This window comes from Monodon monoceros, unplaced genomic scaffold (assembly GCF_005190385.1).
Source record: "Monodon monoceros isolate NGI ecotype Baffin Bay Population unplaced genomic scaffold, NGI_Narwhal_1 Super_Scaffold_14, whole genome shotgun sequence".
NCBI classification, from domain to species: domain Eukaryota; kingdom Metazoa; phylum Chordata; class Mammalia; order Artiodactyla; family Monodontidae; genus Monodon; species Monodon monoceros.
The window spans coordinates 54,231,017-54,255,438 of NW_021703770.1; the positions used below are offsets into that span (position 1 = coordinate 54,231,017).

Below are 24,422 nucleotides of genomic sequence, written 5' to 3' on the forward strand. Positions count from 1 at the left end.
CTTAGTGGCTACACCAATTTACATTCCCACCAACAGTATAAGAGGGTTGCCTTTTCTCCACACTCTCTTCAGCATTTATTATTTGTGGACTTTTTAATGGTGGCCATTCTGACTGGTGTGAGGTGATACCTCATTGTGGTTTCGATTTGCATTTCTCTAATAATTACTGAAATTGAGCATCTTTTCATGTGCCTGTTGGCCACCTGTATGTCATCTTTAGAGAAATGTCTTTTTAGATCTTCTGCCCATTTTTTGATTGGGTTGTTTGTTTTTTGATGTTAAGCTATATGAGCTGTTTGCATATTTTGGAAATTAATCCCTTGTTCGTAAGCTGTTAGATATTGAACATGAGTATAAAAAAGACCAGTCTACGAGACAAAGTCCCAGTCCTGTAAGATCACAGTTTTGAAGGAAAGACAAACTTTTAAATAAAGAATTATAACACAATGGGATAATGCTGATATTAAAGATAAAAATATTTAGAGACAGAAACTTATTAGGTATGGGAGTTGGGGAGTTGCCTTTAACGGTCAATGACCTATGTGGCTTGAGCTTTGGTTGAGATGTGAGTGTATAAAGTTTGGAAGTTAGGCTGTGATCAGATCTTGGAAGACCTTGTGTGGCAACCTGAGGAATGTGAACTTGATTTTCTAGGACTAGGTAATAGGGAGCCATTGATGGTTTTTTAAACTTCATAAACTTCATAGAATTAGATCTGGGATTTAGAAAGATAATTCATATGGCTCATATAAAATAAATTAGAGATGAGAAACATTCAGAAAGATGGTTATTTCAGTATTCAGAGTTTACATATGACAGTGGATGTCCTCTGAAGGTTTGGGAATGTGTGACTATTGATACTGTCAATCAAGCAGTAACTCTTTGATTTTAGAAGATACAATGGAAAACTTAAAAACTGATGAAATGTAGTTCTTGCACCAGAAACAAGTAAATAAAAAGTAGTAAATACTAAGTGAGTAGATGGAGTTCTTAGAGCAAAGTACCCAAAAGGAGTAGTGGGACTGAAATATCCCCCAGCAGCTGGAGAGAAAAAGAGGAGACTATAAATTGCTTGATTTATCAGGGTGAAATTCTATTGAACTTCAAACTTATACATGACGATTTTGCATCTATAGAACTTGGAAGTAAATCATTAATAACTGTGATTTCAAATTTTTATTAATCCATGAAATTGTTTTTTCAAGTGCCCCTACATAGAACTCCAGTGAGGCCCTGAACCTTGACTATTATGCATCATCTCATGCCTATTTATAAGGGCCCCCCAAGTCATCCTGTGGAACCCCAGGATTACCTGGGGTAATCCTGTATGAAAACTACTTCTCAAGTTCAACGAACTCAGTTTTACAGATGAGGAAATTCAAGGAGAGGCTACCATATGTCAGCATGGTGTTATAGGTCTACTGTTCTGGAATGAGAATGTTTGGGTCAGAGTCCCAGCTTTGCCACTTTGTCTTTGAGACTTTGAACAAATCAGTTAACTGCTGTTGTGCCTTACTTTTCTAATTCATAAGATTAGAAATTTGGCTTGCATAATCTCTGAAGTCCATTACTGCTGAAAAATTATTTAATGCAAATAGTGGAAATGTTAAGATGTAGTTATCCACACCTCAGTTTCAGTGTTCTTCCCTTTGCACTGATGTAGGACTACAGTCTATTTAGAAGAAACAGAGAATGGATGCCCTGTATGAAACTTTTATATAGGTCTCATAATGACATTCCTACACATCCAGAGTAGATATGCACAACTTCTTGATCTGTGGCACTACACCAGCTATAGATGAATATGCTGCCAGGTTTCAGTAATTATTCAGTGTTTCTATTTGACGTGAACATTGATATCTAGGGAAATCTGCCAATTGCTGAATAATACCAGTCCTGGAACACTGTTTCTTATCCCCAAGCTTACCTAGCCACACCTTGATTAACACAAATGAATAAAATATCAAGTTACGTATCTAAGGGGTGTTGCTAACACTGGAAAGGCATCCCATAAATATAGCAAATATATTCACTTCCAGAAAAGACATACAAGACATATACAATTTTACACAAGATAAAAAATAGGTTTAAGACTAAGATTTAGGGCTTCCCTGGTGGCGCAGTGGTTGAGAGTCCGCCTGCCAATGCAGGGGACACGGGTTCGTGCCCCGGTCCGGGAAGATCCCACATGCCACGGAGCGGCTGGGCTCGTGAGCCATGGCCGCTGAGCCTGCGTGTCCGGGGCTTGTGCTCCGCAACGGGAGAAGCCACAACAGTGAGAGGCCCGTGTACCGCAAATAAATAAACAAATAAATAATAAAACTAAGATTTATTCATTACCCTTTCGTGGTATCCCCCTTTGTTTCGTATTCATAACACTATAAGAGTTTCTAATGAATTTTGCTGGCTGATTGACTTTTAATTTTTTTTACTGAAGTACAGTTGATTTACAGTGTTGTGTTAGTTTCTGGTGTACAGCAAAGTGATTCCATTATACATATATATATTTTTTCATATTCTTTTTCACTACAGGTTATTACAAGATATTGAATATATTCTCTGTGCTATATAGTAGGATCTTGTTATCTATTTTATATATAGTATTTTGTATGATTGACTTTTTTATAATTGTGCCTCATCAAAGAAATTCTATAGAGGTATTTTCACAAGTTGAAATTCACATTAACAAATTTTCTTTTCTAACTTTTCTGCATAAAAAGCATATTGAAAGTACTTTTATTATATTATTTTGATACACTATATTTGATAATATAGTCATTTTCAATGTTATTTTTGGACTGGTGTTTTTTGCTTTTATTCCTGGCCTGTTCTCTACAGAATGACCATCGATATTAATTGTTAAAGCACTTAACTTTCTATTTCTGCTATTGTTTATGTACTATGGAGACACGCAATATAAAACATACTATTTTATGAATGTAAGTTAAATGAGAAGCAAACTGACAATAAATTTCATTAGAATTGCTTTACTTTGGCTACTCTTGGTCATAGGAAGGACTGGAAATAACATAACCACACTTTGGTAGCCTCAGAGTTTTGATTAATTAACTTATAGTTGTTAATTAATAGTACTGTATATTCACCTTAGAATTTTAGCATAAAATTTAGTAGGAAACATTTTAGCTATTAAATATCTCCCCCATTTCTTGAATATCAGAGCATAGTTATTCATAACAAATAATAAATGCTAAAGCCAACGATATACCAAAATTAAAAAACAAATGAAAAGGAACATAAAGAAATAGTAAAGAATATCTGATAATAAATATGAATTATTTTAATCTCTGAACTTAAAACCAATTGTAAAAACAATATGCATTATGTAAGAAATACACCTGAAACAAAACATAGAAAAATTTTAAAAATTCCTTATATAAAATGTAGAAACTGATCAGTAAAAGACAGACAACCTAAGAAAATTGTTAAGAACAGGCTATTCATAGAAAAGGAAATGCAAACTGTCAATTAACATGAAATGATGCTCATTCTCTAGTAGTCATGGAAGTGAAAATTTAAGCTATAATGAGGCATAAATTTACACATATCAGGATTGGTAAAATTGTGAAAGGCTTATGACATCTAGTGCTGACAAGGATGTGACAAAACAGGCTCTCTTATTTGCTGGTAGAAGCATGAATCATTTTTACTGAACATAATGATTTTTAAATGAATATACCATTTCATTCAGCAAGTCTCAATTATGGGAACCAATTCTACAAAAATGCAAACATTAATATAAAAGGAGATAATATACACATACAAATATATAAACACACATACACATACAAAGATGTCTACTGTAGTATTGTTTGTTGGAGCAAATATTGACTTTTTTCATCAATAAGAGAAGGGTTGAATAAACCTTGGAATACACTTAATGTAGAATATTATATAGCTATTTTAAAAAAGCTGTTCTAGATATGTTTGACTTAGAGTGATGCTCATAATATAAAGTGAAAATAATACAAAGCAAGTTGAAGAGTAATGTATATATTATGATCCTATATTTTTAAATGGTAAAGGAAAGTGCCTTCATAATCCCTATATATGCATGTATATGTGTGAATTTTGTATGCATGTATGTACATTACACATATGCATAGGTTTTTTGAGCAAGAACGGTATTCTTATCAAACTGCTAATATGAATCACCTCAGGTAGGTGATTCTAGTGGGGGCAGTGGAGAAAAATTTTAAGGTTTTCATTATATATCTCAGTATTGTTTGAATAATGATAAGCAAGTAATATATATGACATTAAAATATTTTTATGTTCAAAATAATTTAAAAAGTTAAAAGATAGGAAAACCATATCATGCAAACCAAAATCAAAACACCATAGTACAAATAGGGTGAGAAAATAAGTTATTGCCCAAACTGAAACACTTTTAAGAATGCAAGGGGGAGCTAACCAAACACGTTGTAATTCTGGTATAATCCAGAATGATCCCAGAAAACTGGGAATTATGTCTTGGGGATGTAATGTACAGCACAGTGACTACAGTTAATAATACTGTATTGTATATTTTGAAAATTGCTAATAGGGTGAACCTCAAAAGTTCTCATCACAAGATAAAAATTGTAACTATGTGTAGTGATGGATGTTAACTAAACTTATCGAACTAGACTGATTGTGGTGATCATTTTGCAATTTATAAAAATATCAAATTATTGTTGAACACCTGAAACAAAGGTTATATGTCAATTATGTCTCAATTTTAAAAATGTCTGAGGTTTGATATAGCTAAGGCAGGAATCTATGGTTTCAATATATGCTGGGCCACTTTTATGGGACCCTAGGTGGCAAGAGAACGTCACACTCCTATCTCGGTATTCACCTTGTCTAGGTAAAATCACCTCTGGCTAGAATGCTGATATTAAATGATATTTAAAAACATTTAAGTTCTTAAGAAATCAGTTACTGTGGATGTAAGGCTAATCACAAATGCAGTCATTAAATGACAGAATGTTAATCTGTTGATTCCCCACCTGTCTGTACGAACAACCTTAGTAAACAAGTCCTCTCCTTGCCTCTCTGTATAAGTTTTAGAATCAGGTTGTTTGATATCACAAAATAACTTGCTGAGATTTTTGAGATTATGATAAATCTATAGGTCAAGCTGGGATAACAAACATCTTAACAACGTTGAGTCTTCCAATCCATCAATCCATGAACATGGACTATCTTCCCATTTATTTAGGTCTCCTTTGATCTTTCACCAGAGTTGTGTAGTTTTCCTCATAAAGATCGTGTACATATTTTGTTACATTTATACCTAAGTACTCTAAACGTGTTGTGTTTTTAATTTCAAATTCCATTTGTTCATTGCTAGTATAGAAGAAAACTATTAACTTTTGTCTAACTTTGTATACTGCAACCTTGCATAATCATTTATTAGTTCCAGGAGGTTTGTGTGGTTTTTTTTTTCTGTTGATTCTTTAGGATTGTCTGCATAAATTACAATGTCATCTAGTAAAAAAGACAGTTATATTTCAGCCTTCCTAATTTTTATATCTTTTTTTCCCCTTTTCTTGTCATATTGAATCACCTAGGTTTTTTCAAAATACAATGTTGATAAGCAATGGTGAGAGGGACATCTTTGCCTTGTTCTGATCATAGGAAAGTTCTGAGTTTCTCACCATTAAGTATGCTATTAGCTATAGGATTTTGAAGATGCTCTTTATCAAGCTGGAGAAGTTCCCCTCTAGTCTTTGTTTACAGAGAGGTTTTTTTTTTGGGGGGGGGCTTGTTTGTTTTGTTTTTAATGAATGGATGTTGGATTTTGTCAACTCCTTTTTCTGCATCTATTAATTTGATCATGTGATTTTTCTTCTTTACCCTCTTAAAGTGATAGATTACATTCTTTGATTTTTTTGAATGTTGAACCAGTCTTACATATATGGGTAAATATCACTTGGTTATGGTGTATAATTATTTTATACATTGTTGGATTCAATTTCTTATATTTTGTTGAGGATTTTTGCATCTATTTTCACAAGACATATTGATCTGTGGTTTTCTTTTCTTGTACTGTCTTCATTTGGTTTTGGTATTAGGGTAAGCCTGGCCTCATATAACAAGATAGGAAGTATTCCCTCTGCTTCTTTCTTCTGGAAGAGATTATAGACAATAGCTATGATTTCTTCCACAAGAGTTTGATAGAAATAATCAGTGAACCCATCTGGGCCTGGTGCTTCTGTTTTGTAAGCTTATTGACAATTGATTGAACTGCTTTTATAGATATAGGCTTATTCAGATTGCCTATTCCTTGGTAAATTTTGGCAGATTGTGTCTTTTAAGGAATTGGTCAATTTCATCTAGATTATCAATTATCATCTAGAGTATCTATTATCCTTGTTAATGTTCATGGGATCTGTAATGATGTCCCCTCTTTCATTTTTGATATTAGGAAATCTGTGTCTTTTTTTTGTCTTAGTTAATCTGGCTAAGGCTTATCAATTTTATTTATATTTCCAAAGGAGAAGTTTTTTGTTTTGTTGAGTTTATTGATTTCCTGTTTTCAATTTAATTGATCTCTGCTTTAACTTTTATTATTACTTTTTTTTTTTGTCTTTTGATTACTTTGGATTTAATTTTCTCTCCTTTTGTAGTTTCCTAAGGTGGAAGCTTAGATTATTGATTTTAGATACTTTCCTTATTTAACACATGCAGTCAATACTATAAATTTCCCTCTAAGCACTGCTTTCACTACATCCTATAGATTTCAATGTTATATTTTTATTTATTTCAAATATTTTAAAATTTCTCTTGAAATTTCTTCTTCAATCCACATATAACTTCAAAGTGTATTGTTTAATCTCCAAATACTTTGGGATGTCCCAGCTGTCTTTCTGTTATTGATTTCTAGTTTGATTCTATTGTGATCTAATAGCAGACATTATATGATTTCTATTCTTTTAAATTTGTTAAGATTCAATTTATGGCCCATAATTTGCTCTCTTTGGAGAATATTCAATGTGTTCTTGAGAAAACTATGTAATCTGCTGCTGTTGGATGAAGTATGAAGTTGTCTATGCATGCCAACTATATAGAGTTAATTGATTGTGCTGTCAAGTTCAACTATGTCCTTACTGATTTTCTGCCTGCTGAATCTGTCCATTTATGATAGAAAGATATTAAAGTTTTCAACTATAATAGTGGATTCATCTACTTCTCTTAGTATTCTATCAGTTTTCCCTCATGTATTTAGACTCTTTGTTGTTAGCCGCGTACACATTAAGAATTATCATATCTTCTTGGACAATTGTCTCCATTATCATTATGTAATGTCCATTTCATCCTGATAACTTTCCTTGCTCTGAAGTTGGCTTTGTTTAAAATGAACATAGCTACCCTGCTTTCATTTCATTAATGTTAGCATAGTATATATTTCTTCATTTTACTTTTAATCTATATGTGTCTTTATATTAAAAGTAGGTTTTTTATAGACAGTATATAATTAGGTTGTGTTTTTTTGACCCACTCTGACAATCTCTGTCTTTTAATTGGTGTATTTAGACTGTTGACATTTTAAAGTGATTATTGATATAGTTGGACCAATATCTACCGTATGTTTTTTACTGTTTTCTATTTTTTGCTCTTATTCTTTGTTCCTATTTTTGTCTTCACACTTTATCTTTTATGATTGTGACATTTTATGATTCCATTTCTGTCCTTTCTTAGCATAACAATTATACCTCTTTTTAAACTTTCATTACTGGTTGCCCTAGAGTTTGGTATATATATTTGCAACTAATCCAAGTCCACTTTGAAATAACTCTGTGCCACTTCACAAGTAGTACAAGTACCTTAAAATAACAAAATATTCCTAATAATTCTTTTCTTTCCTCCTGTCCCTCATATCACTGCTTCATTGATTTCACTTATATATAAGCATGTATTTTATATATATGTATGTATATGTATATATGTAATCAAATTATATATAGTTAAATGCATTGTTGCCATTATTATTTTAATCAAAGTGTTAGAGCAATTCAGAATAAGAAGATAAAAGTTTTTACTTTTTTCTTCATTTATTCATTCTCTGATGCTCTTTCTTTTTCTATGTAGCTCTGAGTTTCTGATCTGTATCATTTTTCTTCTCTCTAAAGAACTTTTAACATTCTGTTCAAGGCAGTTCTACTGGCAACAAATTACCTGAATTTTTGTTTGAGAAAGTCTTTATTTCTTTTTTCCCTTTGAAGGCTAATTTCTCAGAGTACAGAACTCTAGGTTGGTGGGTTTTTCTCTCAATATTTTAAATATTTCACTTCACTTTTTTCTTGTTTGAATTATTTCAGAAGATAAATTGGATGCAATTTTTATCTTTGCTTTTTTGTAAGTAATTTTCCCCCGCTGACCCCCATGGCTTCTTTCAAGATGTTTTCTTTATCTTTGATTTTCTAAAGTTTGAATATGATATGCCTAGGTATATGACTTGGGGCATTTATCCTACTTGGTGTTCTGTGAGCTTTCTGGATGTGTGGTTTGATGTCTGGCATTGACTTGGGAAAAATTCTCAGCCATTATTGCTTCAAATATTGCTTCTGTTCCTTTCTCTCTTTCTTCTGATATTCTTGCTATGCATATGTTACACATTTTGTAGTTGTCCACAGTCTTAGATATTCTGTTCCATTTTTTCCCCTGGTATTTTTTCTTTTTAGTTTTGGAAGTTCTATAGTCATATGCTCAAGCTCAGAGATTATTTCCTCAGCCATGTCTAATTTAATAAAGATCCCATAATTCCATTACAGTGCTTTTTATCTCTAGCATTTCTTTTTGATTCTTTCTTAGAATTTCTGTCTTTCTGTTTACATTATCCATTTTTTCTGCATATTTTCCCATTAAAGGTCATAGTATAATAATAATTTTTAAAAAAAATTCCCAGTCAGGGGCTTCCCTGGTGGCGCAGTGGTTGGGAGTCCGCCTGCCGATGCAGGGGACGCGGGTTCGTGCCCCGGTCCGGGAGGATCCCACGTGCCGCAGAGCGGCTGGGCTTGTGGGCCGTGGCCGCTAGGCCTGCGCGTCTGGAGCCTGTGCTCCGCAACAGGAGGGGCCATGGCAGTGAGAGGCCCGCGTACCGCAAAAAAAAAAAAAAAAAAAAAAAATTCCCAGTCAGATAATTTCAACATCACTGCCATGTCTATCTCTGGTTCTGATGCTTGTTCTGTCTCTTCAAATTGTGTTTTTTGCCTTTTAGCATGCTTTGTAATTTTTTGTTGGAAGGTGGACATGATGTTCTGCATAAGTAAACCTGTGGTAAATGAGCTTTTAGTAATATAGTGATAAGGTGTGGGGGGATGGGAAGCTTTCTATAGTCCTTTGATTAGGTCTCAGTCTTTTGATGAGTCTGTGCCCCTGGATTGTAAACTTTACCAGTGCTTCTCAATACCTACCCACTTAGGTGAGAAAGGATATCTAGCAAGGACTGGAGCTGGGTATTTCCCTTACCCCAGATAGGTTAGGCTCTGATAAAATTCCAGCAGGTTAGGTTCTCATAAGGGGAGGCCTTGTTAAGAATAACATAACACTCTGGCATATTTCAAAATCAATGCTTTTTTCTCTCTCTGCCAGAAGCACATGGGGATTTTTCTCATATTCACTGTGAGGATCTCATAGAACTCCTGTAAGTAAAGCTCAGAAAAAGTGTGAGCAAAGGGGGGACCTCCAGTGGTAGGTTCCCTCGGAATTTTATCTCTAAGACTTGTCCATTCTGAGCTTCCAGTAATTCATCAATTACAGTTCAGGTTTTTCTATCCCAGCATTGGTTCACATGGAGGTTTCCGCTCCTGGGTTTCTGGTTCTCTAAATTGTAATTATTGCATCAGCTGTCTGTTTCGCCAATATTTGGGGAGGCAGTTTACCCTGTGACCTCACTTCTCTGACAGATATAAGAAGAGTTGCTGATTCTTCAGTTTGTTCAGCATTTTACTTGTTATGATGGAATGGTGACTTCTAAGCTCCTTACCTCCCATACTGGAAACTGGAAGTCCTACACACAACTGTATTTTCATTCTAATATTCTTTGACTTATATAGTATTTAATTAAGTGATCTAATTAAATAATAAGTATAACTTAGTGTTAAGGAATTGACTTAGTAAATATGCAACTCCAATTGTGAATGCAGAAACACATGAGTATATCAGAAACTGGAGTTGGGAGTCTTTGGTATACTGTGAGCATTAGTCAATATGTTTTACAGAAGGAGTAGAATATTGATTATCCCAGCAAGTTAAATGAAGATTAATTAGTCAATTCTTATACATATGTTCATGTTTGTGCATATGCATATACATTTGAATATATGCTTATATATAACACCTTTTTCTTTTGAAAGATTTTTATTATAAGCATGTTTTATTATAAGCATATGTTCTTGCTTATAAATATTATCTCAAAACAAATATCATATCTGCTTAATACTTCATTTTACCATCTATTATCAGCTGTTTTTCTAATTTAGACTTGCTTTCTTTATGTGAATAGATTTTGTACAAGACAACTTGACTTTTCGGTTGGCATTGTATATTATGGATCACCACCTTCTTAAAACAGTCTATTCCCCAGGTTTTCTAACTTTCTGGCTTCTTTATGTATGTTCTTGGATCTCTGAATGTAAACTCAAGCTTCATCTGTTTAAAACCAAACATATTTTATTCACACCATCTCTACTACTATTCCCTATCTCAGTGAATGGCAACACAGTATATCCTGCTGCACACACCAGAAACCCAGGAATCATCCCTGGTCTGTCAATCTTCCTTAACTTTAATTCTCAAATAGTGTTATATTTGCTTTCTAAATATTTCTCAAGTCTTTTCACCTATCTCTACATTCTTTCCCACCACCAAGTCCAATAAACCATTATTTCAAGCACTATGTAATTGTCTCCTAAAGATTCACACACACACTTTCTTGAACCTTTCCAAACCATTTACCATGCTGCTATTAGTATGATCTTTGAAAAAGGTATTTAGTCATTAATTATTGATTTTAGGATCAAGACAAAGCTCCTTAACATGTCCTTAAGCCCCAGCATAATTTAGTTTCCTCCAGATCTCTTTCGTATGAAACCGGTGATTTCTCTTGCTTTCTTAGCTATATACCGGCTTTCCCTTGCTCTCTTTCATCCAGCAGCCTATCTGCCATTATTCCCTCCCACTTAACTGAAGCCATACATGCTGTTTTCTACATCTTTACGCTTCCTCTATTTTCTTTTTCTCTAGTTTACTCATGCTTCAGATTTCAGTTGAAGTGTTCCTTTCTTAGGGAAGGCTTTACTGAGGTTCCTAAGTAAAATCCTTCTTTATAGGCTTTATGGTAGCATATACTTTTTATTCATAACAATTATTAATTTGAGATTTGATTGTGATTATTGGATTGATGTCTGTCTTTACCACCAGACAGTAAATTTCTTGAAGGAAGGAACCCTCTGTGATTTTGATCACAATTCTCTCTTCACTACTATATGGCACATGGTAGATGTTCGACAAGTATTTGATTGAAGAATAAATGAATGACTTTTAATTTAAGCAAGGAATTAACTACCAATTCTTACAATAATCTGGTAAGCTACCTAATGGTAAAATTTGTAACATTTGAAATAGGATTCCAAGAACAATACAGACTTTTTCAATTTTCATACAGGCTACAGATTTCATTAAAAATAAGTTTCACTTTTCAAAAGGTCCTCCAAATGAGTCTTTATATGCCATAAGACTTTGGGCCGTGAGTGTGCTGTGATAGTGATAATCAGAAATGAAAAAGATTTCTGTAGGGACCAAGTTCATTTTCAAAGAATAGTAAGACACGAGACTGAATCTTTCTTCTTCATATCAAAACCCCAATCCTCAGGCCCAGACCTACAAAATAGAAGGAGAATAGAAAGGAGACAGCTATCAGTTATGTAGCTGCCAATGAGAATCATATATGGGCAGTAAATAGACATTAGTTCACTTAGAACACATGTAACCATGAGTTCCCCATTAGAACAGGCATATGGAAGACATGTTGGAGAAAACCACACAAAATTGAATCTTAAAAAAATCAAAGATAAATATATAAAAGAAAAAAGTGAAATAGAAAATCAACTGTGTATATAATTAGTGTTTCTGGGGAAGGGGCTACTGTGCATGCATTAGAAAAAAATTCAAAGATACAAGAAAACTACGCTAAAATGAAAGAAAATGCAATTCTACAAATCGAAAGAACATTAGATATTTTAGGAACAACTTATGTAACATAATGTTTTACACTGGAAAATACTGAGTTCACAGTCAATGTGATCTTGGCTTGTCTCTTGTTTCTTTCATATTCATAATAAAGATGAAGAAATATTCAAATATGTCAAGATGCCTGTAAGAAACTATTACTGATAAAGTAATTCTACTATTTGTTAAATCAAAAGATAGATATATAAGGTTCTTTCCAACTCCATGATTCTACATATCTTAGTCTGAGCCACCCTTCTCACAGGGCTTAAATGGAAACAATTTCAGAAAGCAACTGTAGTTGGCACTCATGTATGCTTATGTTAAATCTATTCATGAAATGCACTAAAGTCAACTAGTCAACTATAATTGTGACTTTTATAGGAGTCAACCTTTTGAGTCAAACTTTTAAGTGAGAGTTTTATCTACTGCTGTACACATCTGGCAAACAAATTACCTGGTATAAAAACACCCTTTCTGTATCTGTCAAAAATGAATTTTGTTAAATACCTGGAGCAATGAAATGGCTTAACCAATATGGCTTTTCAAATACTCGTGTGTCATGCAATTGGTTAAAATGCTCCAAGAAATAGGTACTAGTTCATATAATATTTTTGGTAAATTGGAAAACATCATACAGATTAGCTGCACATTTGTTTATCTTCTTTATTTGATGGATGGCATGGCAAAAATGAAAAGCATGTTTTATCAGAGAGAAATGTATACATGATTTATTATCCTTCTTAGGGTTAAATGCAAGTCAATAGGAAAGTGATTTAACAGGCAAACATTAATTTTCCACTATCTTTTCAGGAATATGTATAATGGCAACATGAGGATAGTTATAGAAAAATATATCTATTTGCACTTGAGATATTTGCAGTATGACTGGGATGTTTGGCACTAACAAATCTTCTGTTTACATAAGCATACTTTTACAAATATAAGAAGTGATGTACAAGTGTCCAAGGATGCAGCATCTGTCCTTTACATCAAATGGCATAAGAAAATGGGACTGTGTTTTCTTGTCTTTGTTCCCCTATCAAGCTTGGCAGAGGACTTTGCCCATTGGCCTGTAGTAAGTGTTGAATGGTTAAATAAATGATTACGTGTTCAGGCTGTAATTCCTACAGATAAAACAGATACATTTAAAGTCAGGATGAATCCAGAGACCATTTGTGCTTTTCAGTGGTGAGAAGAGTAATGCATATTTTTCTGAGAGGCAGATGAAGATTAGAAGCTCATGATTACATCCTGCCATTACTCCACTTTTTATCTGTTCCTTAGATGACAACACATAGGCTAAAATTGCTTGAAGTCCTTCTAGAAGCTCTGATATCATGGAATGGTTAGTTTGCTGGACAGAGCTAGTCCAATCCTGTGCATAAAGAATCTGAATCCTTAGGAAATTCTTCCTAATATGTCAAGTACATTCCTTTTTTTTTTTTTTTTTTTTTTTGTGGTACGTGGGCCTCTCACTGTTGTGGCCTCTCCCGTTGCGGAGCACAGGCTCCGGACGTGCAGGCTCAGCAGCCATGGCTCACGGGCCCAGCCGCTCCACGGCATGTGGAATCTTCGCGGACCGGGGCACGAACCCGTGTCCCCTGCATCGGCAGGCGGACTCTCAACCACTGTGCCACCAGGGAAGCCCTCAAGTACATTCTTGATTCAGCTAATCCCCACCTTCTAATACTACATTCCTTAGAAAAGAAAAATGAGAATGTGCCAGTCTGCCTTCCCCGCCTCTTACAGACAATGACAATGCACATATTCAATCTCACTTTTTTCTCAGCTAAATTCTACCTCAAACATCCCCAACTGGATTATTTAAAATGCTGCAGAATGAGTTTCAACTTTACTCACTGTCAAGAGGCTTTGCCTTCATTCTAAAGTAAATTCCCTTTGTTGCTGTTTGATAGTGGCAGGAAATTGGACCAAATAACCTCTTAAATGGATCTCAACTTCATGATTTCAAAATTTATAGTACGTTGTCTATATAGTATAACTTCTAAAATAGGTACTTTTAGTTCCCCAAAAAAGCCAGTTTCTCTCAATGATTTCTGAGATTAACCTATGGAGTCTGGGGGAAGCTCTAAATACGTGAGGGTTTGTGTATATACTTGTTTATTCTTCAACTATAGATAACTATTCTTCCTGCCTAGTCAGCTAAGTCAGACTAAAGTTATTTTCCTTAAAATGCACATATAAATACCAAATATTATAACATTGTTATTTTTATAATTACTACATGATAGAAAGGTCCCCAGTTTAACCATATTATTTTATATTATTTATTACAGGACAGCATGATAGACTTTGATAGCAATTGCCTGAATAACGAACCTAACTTTTTTAAAAAACATTCATGTGATGATAATAAGGTAATGACAATTATTTGGAGTTTATATGTCATTCAAGCTTGATTTCATAGAAGCTTATATTTTTTATATCTCTGTTAATTATATTGATTATATTAATAACACAGTCTTTTGGCTCTAACCCGACAATTCCCATTGATATGTTAAGTTATACTATGGTCTTTTATACTTTTCTTTTACAAATAGCCCTATGCTTATTTGATAAATATTCCTTTTAATTTTAGCATTTCATTTTCACCTTGAAAATACTAGAAGAACTGCTGAATTCAAAGACACATATCTCTTATTTCTAAAATTTTTATGCAGGAAAATCCTTGTCACACATACACACACACACACACAAGTAATGGGTGTAATTTAGTTGTAGGCATTTTGAAATTTTTTCTTTCAATATTTGCTTATCTTCAAACCACTACCACTTCTATTTGGTATAATATTACAATCCACAGAACTTCCAACAAAAATTTGTGTCATCTCTTTCTGCAGAAACTAGTGTGCTATTCAATAGACTTTTTTAAAACTCACAATAGCTGAGTTAACTTCATGGCATTTAAGAGTATATCCATAAATTCTGCTTTTTTTAAAATATCTTACATTAAATATTTGAAAAACTTGTTTTAGGTGAATAGGCCCTTTATTTTCTTATTGCCAGCTATTTGTCCATAGCTCAAAAAGGGCAAAAATAATAACAATAAGAAAAGTCACACATACCTTTCACTTTTATTGCTTCCAGAAGACCTCTCCTTTAGTTATCTTGTTTAAAATTGAATAAACTTGTTATATGTTCACTCATAAGCGATAAGATCACACATAGCAAAGAAAAGAGACTTTAAAAAGTCAGATAATCATTAAACTGGGTTCTAGGCACTTTAGGCTGTCACCTGGGAGCTAAACAGTTTCAGTCTAGTTGCTCTTCAGTCATGCGATTAACTGGAATAGAAGAAAACTGGGGTGGAGGTGGGGTGTTACTTAGCAATACAGTTCTGGCCTTAGGCTCCTTAGGAAAGCTTATCACTTCTTAATATTTTATTTGAAACAGCCCTTCTGATGTTTTTTCTGTAATAGGAAGCTTCGTTTTTATATCGTGCTGCTCGAAAGTTGAAGCAATTCCTTAAAATGAATATCAGTGACGATTTCAATCTTCACCTATCAACAGTTTCACAGGGCACATTAACACTGTTGAACTGCACCAACAAGGTAAGCTGAGGACTGTTTGAACAAAAATGTAAACAACTCCAGTGATAAGATACTGTCATTCTCTGATGATCAAATCCGTTAGCATAGAAATCTAAGTGCTTATAAGAAAATTGAAATACATTTACTCAATTCTAGAAGACGAAAGCCTCAACTTGTAAAATACCTATTCATCTCTTGGCTAGGGCAAAGAAATTGTTTTTAAAAAGGTACTAAAAATAAATGAAAGCAACATTGTAAGTCAACTATACTTCAGTTAAAAAAGAAAAATAGGGCTTCTCCGGTGGCGCAGCAGTTGAGAGTCCGCCTGCCGATGCAGGGGATGCGGGTTCGTGCCCTGGTCCGGGAAGATCCCACATGCTGCAAAGCGGCTAGGCCCATGAGCCATGGCCGCTGAGCCTGTGCGTCCAGAGCCTGTGCTCTGCAACGGGAGAGGCCACAGCAGTGAGAGGCCTGCATACCGCAAAAAAAGAAAAAAAAGAAAAAAAAGAAAAAAGAAAATAAAAAAGGAAAGTAAATAAATGAAAGAAAATAATAAATTTTATTGTCATAATAACTTTCAAGGAGGCTAGTGTGGTAAGTTGGGTGAGGAATGGTAAATTTTTATTTCTAAAATGTCTTAATAATTTTAATCCATATATGTACACACTTATAATTTGTATATAAAAATTGGGCATATTTATGTCCAACAATTTTCAAGTTTTTTGCCTCAATAATTTTGATAAGTATAGGGCTAAGTTTTTCCTACTTCACTGCTAGTGGTCATGAAATATAAACAATAAAACAAAATTTGGAAGACATTATCTTGAGACTAGACAACAGTTTCTTCATCTGCAAAGTGGAGAAAAATATAGTACCTACATTATAGGATGTGAAAATGACATAATATAGAGTGCTTAGTACTAAAAAGTTTCAATAAATGTTTTATAATTACTATTATTATTATTATTTTTACTCCCTCTTCAGGAATGTTACCAGCTGCCACATAAAGCCAAAAATATTTCTTATAATTTTTAAAAGAAAATTTTAACATTTTTATGATAGAAAAAGGATTGTGTGTGTTTTTAATTTTTAATACTAGTAGTTGCCCATAGAAGGTAAAATGGTAAGATTGTCCTTGAGCCCTACTGACAGTGATGAAAATATATATTGGACCGTATAAGTTGGACCACTTCATTTATCATTACATTATCTACTTGATGCAAGCCAGTCTCCTCTTGGTGTTGTGGATTTGCCAAGCTTATTTCCAATCTTGTCCCCTTACTAATGTTAGTCCCTTATATGGAATTTCTACTGTTCTCTTTTCTGTAAATCTGATCTCTCTTGTTCTATGCATCCTTTAAGGCCAAGCTTAAGATTCATGAAGACTTTACATTCTAGCCTACCATCTCTTAATCCTTATTTATAGTGATTTAAAGTACAGTCAGCCTTTCATATCCATGGGTTTCGCATCCTCAGATATAACCGTGGATCAAAAATATTCAGAAAAAAATCTCTAGAAATTTCCAAAAAGCAAAACTCGAATTTGTCAAGACACATCAACAACTATTTACACAGCATTTATTTTGTGTTTACAACTATTTACATAGCATTTACATTATACTGAGTATTGTAAGTAATCTAGAGATGATTTAAAGTATACAGGAGCATGTGCCTGGTTATATGCAAATTCAGCGCTATTTTATATAAGGGACCTGAGCATTCATCCTTGGATTTTGGTACCCACTGGGGTCCTGTAACCAATCCCCCACAAATACAGAGAGACTACTGTACTATCTAATGCAGGAATAGCAAGTTCGTTTCATGTTGCTTACACATCCAGTTACTTAGTAATGGCTTATGCTGTGCATAAGCTTCAAGTCAGGGCTTAACTGAAAAGAATGCAGAGCAAACTAGCGATATCACCTCTTGGCCTAGAAAGGGTTAAAGGTTATAGGTATGCTGTATATTTGCAATTCTTTCTCTCATGTGTTGAGCTTTGCATTGATTACCATATTCCAAAATCAACTAATCTTGAAATTAAATAAAATTATGTTACAAAATTAACCTGCTACAATCCAAATTTTTCTTGAAATGAGAAGGCAAGATGTTAAAGATGGTCAGCTATATTGAATTTTCTTCGTGAGTTAGGCATGCTACAAGCTTTTTATAGTTATCTCATTTTGCTTCTGATGGGTAAAGCTTAATAAAATTTATGCTAAGGATTTAACAACTTAATGCTAATGTTATTTTCATGTTGATTAAAATTCTAGTTTTTTGTCTCTGTTAGTATACCCTTCTATATTAGCTTTTCATAACTCACAGCAATTAACACAGTGCTGGGCATATTTGCAAAATTATGCATCCAGGTTATTCGGAAGACTAACCTCTCTTGTTTCTCCCTTCTCCCTGTTATTCAATTTCTAAATGAAATTAGTATTCTGCCACACTAACAATAAATAATTTAAAGTAGAAATTCAAATAGATTAGATGGGCTGAGAGTAATATGAAAATTAGCAATTATAGTAATGGAAGGAGTAATAAAGGATTAATAATCAATACTGTAAATATGACTTGGTTTTTAAGGGTAAAGGAAGAAAATCAACTTCCCTGGGTGAAGCCCAACCCACTAAGAATTTGGTAAGAGTGATTGTATAGTTTTCTTATCAGCTTTTTACTCAACTTAATTCCTTAATATTTCTCTTTGAATTGTTTCCTTTTATATGCTCGATTTTCAAAATATTCATTATAATGTTGGTAAAAGGAGAAGGGAGGTACCCCTTAGAAATTGGATCCCTTTAAACTGAATTTTTAAAAACCACTCTTTTAAAATTAAAGAAGCTAGGGAAAAAGTCAGAGCATTGATTTTTTAAAAAGAAACAAAATTAAAACCTCAGTAGGTAATAGCAAAGGACATGAACAATATAGGAGAAAATAAACTAGACAACAAGATACAATGAAAAAATGTTACTATAGTAAAGAAGTACATACTAAAAATGAGAACCCATTTTATACCTATTTTATTAGTATAGACTGTACAGTATATACTGTATATGTATAATAGTATTTGAATATTCTATATTTATATATACTTGCACACATTCTATTAGATTATTACACAAAATTATATTCCAATGTAGAAAATATGAATGAAAAAGTCAGAATATTTAATTAAATCTGATTATACATTACAATGATATAAATATTAACCAGGATGAGACATAGAAAAATGAACACACCTGGTTCATGAGAGTGATAGATTCCTTTTTCACACTTCCATTATTATGTTATTTGACCACTATATATATATATATATATATATATATATGGAAATTCCTTATTCCTCTTAGAGAAGCAGTGTGAGTCTGCACACCCTGGGACTCAGGAAACTCTAGGAATTCCACCTGAAGTGGAATAGTTGAAATGAATAACTGAGCAATATAAATAAATACATTGAGGGCCTCTGGCTAAGGGAATTTAGAAAGAAAGTTTAGAAAAAGGAGATAACATCTGTGTTCCCAGGATTACAGAGGCAAAATCACGGTTCTTTGTTTTTTTATCTTTTTAATGAATGTTCAATCTTGATCTTTGAGAAAAGTCATGAAATATTCACATCTATGTATTTCAAACCTGCTTAGTCACATAAACTTCAATTTGTACTTTTTAAAGATGTCCTGGGACCCTCATTAAAGAGAAGAATATGAGAAATTCTCCTTCATATTTATCTTTGAAATCTGTCCTCTAATCTTTTAAATGCATTATTTAAAGGGTATATGTTACTGCTACTAAATATATAGCTAAAAGAGATCTGAATGTGACTAAACTAAAAATAGGACAAACAAGCTTAAGACCCAGTCATTACATTTACTTGATGTGTGACCATGCCGGCTTATTTATCCTGTTTACATATCAGTTTCCTCAAATATGAAAGGTGAAATCATCAATTTCATAATTATTAAGTAGATAAAATGAAATAATGTATGTATAGCACTGAGCACAATACCTGACCTAGCAAACACCCAATAATTGGTTGTTATCTAAATGAAGAAATTACTCAACCCTGTACTAATCCACTTCGCAGAGACTCACGGAAATACAACTGAGTATATGTACAGCTACTCTCTTATATGTCTTTTCCATGTGAGGTATCTCTTTCTCCACTTTCTGTAGGTTGTACAGGTAGCCCTTATTAAGATTTTTGTCAGGGACTGAAAATTAGCTTATGAGGCAGGCATCTTCCATACTCTAGGGAAGACTAGGGAACAAGCTTTATCAGGTATGTCCTTATTAATCATCTTTGACAAAATAAACTGAATATTTTCAGTATTAATTATTCCTTCCATAAAAACATTTTTTCCATTGTAAAAAACTCAATTGAATAATGTACAAATCTTTCTCACAAAAGTTTAAATAGCACTCTTTATGTCCACTGTTGCAGTGGTGAAAATGACATCCACCTAACATAGCTCTTTAATTAATCCTAAATCTTAAACTGCAACAACCTTGACTTTCCTACACATCAATGATCACAATTATAGTTAGAAACCATAGTTTTAAAAAATATCATTCAAGATTCTTTTTAATTAAACCAAATTTTTAGTATAAGCTAGCATAATGGATATTAAAGATTAAATATTTTAAAATGTGTATTTTTATAAAAATGTGAACTTAAAAACTTTTTTTATATTATTTCTCTAGGAAGAGAATAAGTCTTTAAAGGAACAGAAAAAACAGAATGACCTGTGTTTCCTAAAGATACTACTACAAAAGATAAAAACTTGTTGGAATAAAATTTTGAGGGGCGCTAAAGAACATTGAAAAATACGGAGTGGCAATATAAAAACTTAAGAGCTTTATTTGTATACTCCAAGAATCTATCTGCTTATGCAATTTTCCAGGGTAAAATGCCTTCTGGAAGTTACTGAATGCATCCTGGTAAAAACGGATTACGGCAATTGAGAAATCCTTACTGTAGTGCTAGAAGATGGACATAAACAGTGGAAACCAAACGCTGCAATCAACAAACTATTTCACATGCATGAGGACATATATCAATTCTGAACTGATTTTTGTAAGACAATCTATGTAAGATATTAGTTGCAATAATACTTTTTAAACCTGTTTAAAATTTTCAGAAGACATATAAATTCTGTGAAATGTATAAAGTTTACAAGGATTAAAAATTAACATTTCATTATTACCAAAATAATTTTATGGCCCACTATGCATCAGCATGCTGCAATGAGAGTGGAAATTGTCATCTGTGCTGGAAATGTTTCAGAGTTACAGTGAGATATGCATAAGGCCCATGGGAACAAGAGTCATACAGCTTAAAGAAGCAGTAGCATAAAGGAATCCAAGATAATTGAGAGATGTAATTAAACACAAATGTATAACACAGTGCCTTTAATAAATGATATAACAGATGTTTTAAAATGAAGATAAAGAATAATTTCACAAAATAGAAAGTCATCTGTTCTAAGGATGCTAAACCATAGTACTTAGTTACTTTTGTCATTTATGTGTAATAAAATTTGTCTAAATGAGTTTGCAATTTGGGAACTATATTTTTAAGAGAATAATATATGTTGGCCTTTTAATTAATGGAATGTATATATTTAATTTTGACACTCTATTTGTATATAAAAATATTTTCATACAGTATTACAATTGCTTACTTTGGATAACATTTCTCCTTTGATAATAAATGACCTATGTATTAACACTGTCAGATTCACTTAATGAATCCCAACAGGAGTTTTGTTTGTTTGTTTTTTGGCTGTACCATGCGGCTTGCAGGATCTTAGGTCCCCAAGTAGGGATCGAACCTGGGCCCCCTGCAGTGGAAGTGCAGAGTCCTAACCACTGGACCGCCCAGGAATTCCCCCAACAGAATTTTTTAAGATCAAGATTTTTAATACAGCACCACTATTTGATTTCTCACTTTCACTGAAATATAACCTTTATTCTCTTATTATTGAGAATGTACATGAGACCTGGACCGCCAAACTATACAAGAACAGGAACACTGCTTTACTTCCCATGTTAAATTTTAGTCTTTTTAAAGAAACTTTTGTATATACCAGATGCAGCTTAGAAAGGTTTGCCAACAGTCTTCACTTACTTATAAAGGGAACTGAAAACACTATTCTAGGCAAGCCAAAAGTTCTAAAACAGCCACCACGGCCTCATCACCACCTGGTTAAGAGCTGACTGGCTTTATGTGATCTACTGACGACGCTCAGGTGCCATCCTCAATGTGTGGAGGTAAGACCTTCCTCTCAGTTCGTGTCTGTCTCTCTGCATCTCTTTCTCACTCTCCCCAACCTATATGGAGTTTCTTCCTCACTGGTGCAGGTAGCTGTATAGAATTGTACAGACTGTTGTATAGAATTCACTGATTACCCCATTAATGAGGTGTTGACTCAGCTATGTTTTCTATTTGGTTTTCATTATTAACTCCAGAAAAGGGAGTTTACTAACACTTTGTAGGAGCAAATGATTCTTCGGCAAGCTTTTTCTTCAGATGGACTTTTCAAAGTAGGCTATTCTTCCTTACACCACTAAACAGGTCAACTATGTGGTACATTTCCACCCTGATGAACTGGTGCTATTGGTAAACCATCAGCTATGAAATGGTGAAATTTTAAATTTCTAAAGGGAAACTTAAAACTGTTCTTTAAGATGTTTCCTTGAAGGCTGTCTGTAACGTTCCCAACAGTGTTGAAAAAATTCTGTGATTGTGGCAAAATAAGGAACAATATTTTAAAATGCTTTATTACAAGTTATTAAAATTTTCTTCCATTTTATTTTAACCTTTGACCTTGATTTTTATCATTTCTTTATGATAGAATTGAATTTTACAGAAAATTCGCACTCAAAAATTTTTATTCAGCATGCATGGTGTGTCAAATGCTTGGAAAAAAATACCCAGGCTTTTATGGTTATATTTCCCTTCTGTGTTTCCTAGCTACTAGCAAGGTAAGTAAAGACAAGGCAGGCTGGTTAATAATGATCTTGGATACTATATTATTTTATTATTTCTATCCCCCTGTTAGACTTGTTTTATCTCAATGAACATTTTCTTTCAAATATGTATGTGGATGCTTTTAATCAGCATTTTCTAAAGTTTGTCTCAAGAAACACTAAAACTTACTGATTATTAAAAATAATGATAATAATAATAATAATAATAAAAACCCCAGAGAGTTCTGAGGTCAGATAATTTTCTCTTGGAGACTCATAATTCATGTAAGTAATTTAAAACTCTGTAAACTCATAAAGCTTTTTTAAAAAAAGTTTAACACTAACACAGCATTTCCACAATCTGACTACAGAACACTTTTATGTAAAAACCATTAACCTATCACACTTTGAGGAATATTGCTTTATACAAAGGAACTCCATTAGAAGTCTTTTAAAATAAGCTTTAAAGGGATCTGCTGAAGGAAGTACTCCTTTCAGGATTAAGATAGTTCTATTACAATTAGAAGCATTTCTTTTCTTTAAGCCATTCTTTCATTGACAGCCAGTTTAAGAAGGACATCTCATCAAATCTACTGTAAATATTTCTCCAGAAACACACATTTCTACTCTACGGTTTGTATAGTACTCTGTCAATGCAATCTTCATATCTTTAGTCATTATGTTCTTACTGCTTAGAAAGTTCTTCCAAATTCTATTCAGATCCTGCTCAAACTTCTAGGGGCATCTTAATTCCTTTCTTCTCAATTGCTGTGACTTCCATGATAGTTGTAGATAAGGGATAAACTTGTTTTATTGTGCTTCGCTTTATTGCACTTCACAGATGCTGGGTTTTTTACAAATTGAAAATTTGTGGCAACCCTCTGTCAAACAAGTTTATCTGTACCATTTTTTGCAACAGCATTTGCTCATGTCTCTGGTTACATTTTGGTGAATCTCGCAATATTTCAAACTTTTTTATTATTATTATATGTTATGGTAATCTGTGATTTTTGATGCTACTATTGCAAAAAGATTATGACTCACTGAAAGCTCAGGTGATGCTTAGCATTTTTTAACAATAAAGTATTTAATTAAGGTACGTACATTGCTTTTTCTTTTAGACACAATGCTACTGCACACTTTTTAGACTACAGGATAGTGTAAACATAATTTTTACATGCACTGGGAAACCAAAAACATTCATGTGACTCGCTTTATTGCGGTGGTCTAGAACTGAACACGCAGTATCTCAAAAGTCTGCCTCTAACGCTAATGTTTCCTCCTTTAGTTGCCCATAGAACTTAATTGCCTGCATTGTGCATTATTATTTGATCATGTTCCTCTTACTACTTTATCTTAAATACAATTATTATTAATTTTTCTATTCACAGTTGTTTAAAATGTTTTCTCTCCCCTGAAAGAATGTATGACCTTTTGTTTCCTTCAGCACCTAATGGATAAAGCCACGCATACGGTAGTTAATAAAGATGAATTGTAAATTAATTAATAAAACCTATTTAAATAATCCAGAAAATACATTTTTATAATACAGATTACTTAAAGATAGATAAGGCCCTAAAACATAACTAATTTAAATGAACATGACCCTTCAACGTCATCTTCTCACAATCTCAATGGAACTTTCTTTGATTTCTAAACGCTATTAGTTGT

The 24,422-nt window shown here is 33.3% G+C and overlaps 1 protein-coding gene and 1 pseudogene across 3 annotated transcripts in view; one reads left to right on the forward strand and one right to left on the reverse strand.

The window, feature by feature from the left end:
• LOC114895459 overlaps positions 1–15,480 on the reverse strand; it is a 133,466-nt pseudogene extending 117,986 nt beyond the window's left edge.
• The window catches only part of IL7 (interleukin 7), a 54,251-nt gene extending 32,897 nt beyond the window's left edge, over positions 1–21,354 (forward strand). Inside the window, exons 3-7 of one of the 3 annotated variants that reach the window (XM_029222887.1) lie at positions 13,163–13,312; positions 14,535–14,615; positions 15,678–15,809; positions 18,372–18,425; positions 20,484–21,354. In XM_029222887.1, the coding sequence (XP_029078720.1) occupies positions 13,163–13,312; positions 14,535–14,615; positions 15,678–15,809; positions 18,372–18,425; positions 20,484–20,603 (537 nt within the window). In that variant the 3' untranslated portion in view covers positions 20,604–21,354. The remainder of the gene's footprint in view (positions 1–13,162; positions 13,313–14,534; positions 14,616–15,677; positions 15,810–18,371; positions 18,426–20,483) is intronic. The other 2 variants (XM_029222888.1, XM_029222886.1) reach the window with 2 other exon arrangements.
• Positions 21,355–24,422: the final 3,068 nt, after the last annotated feature.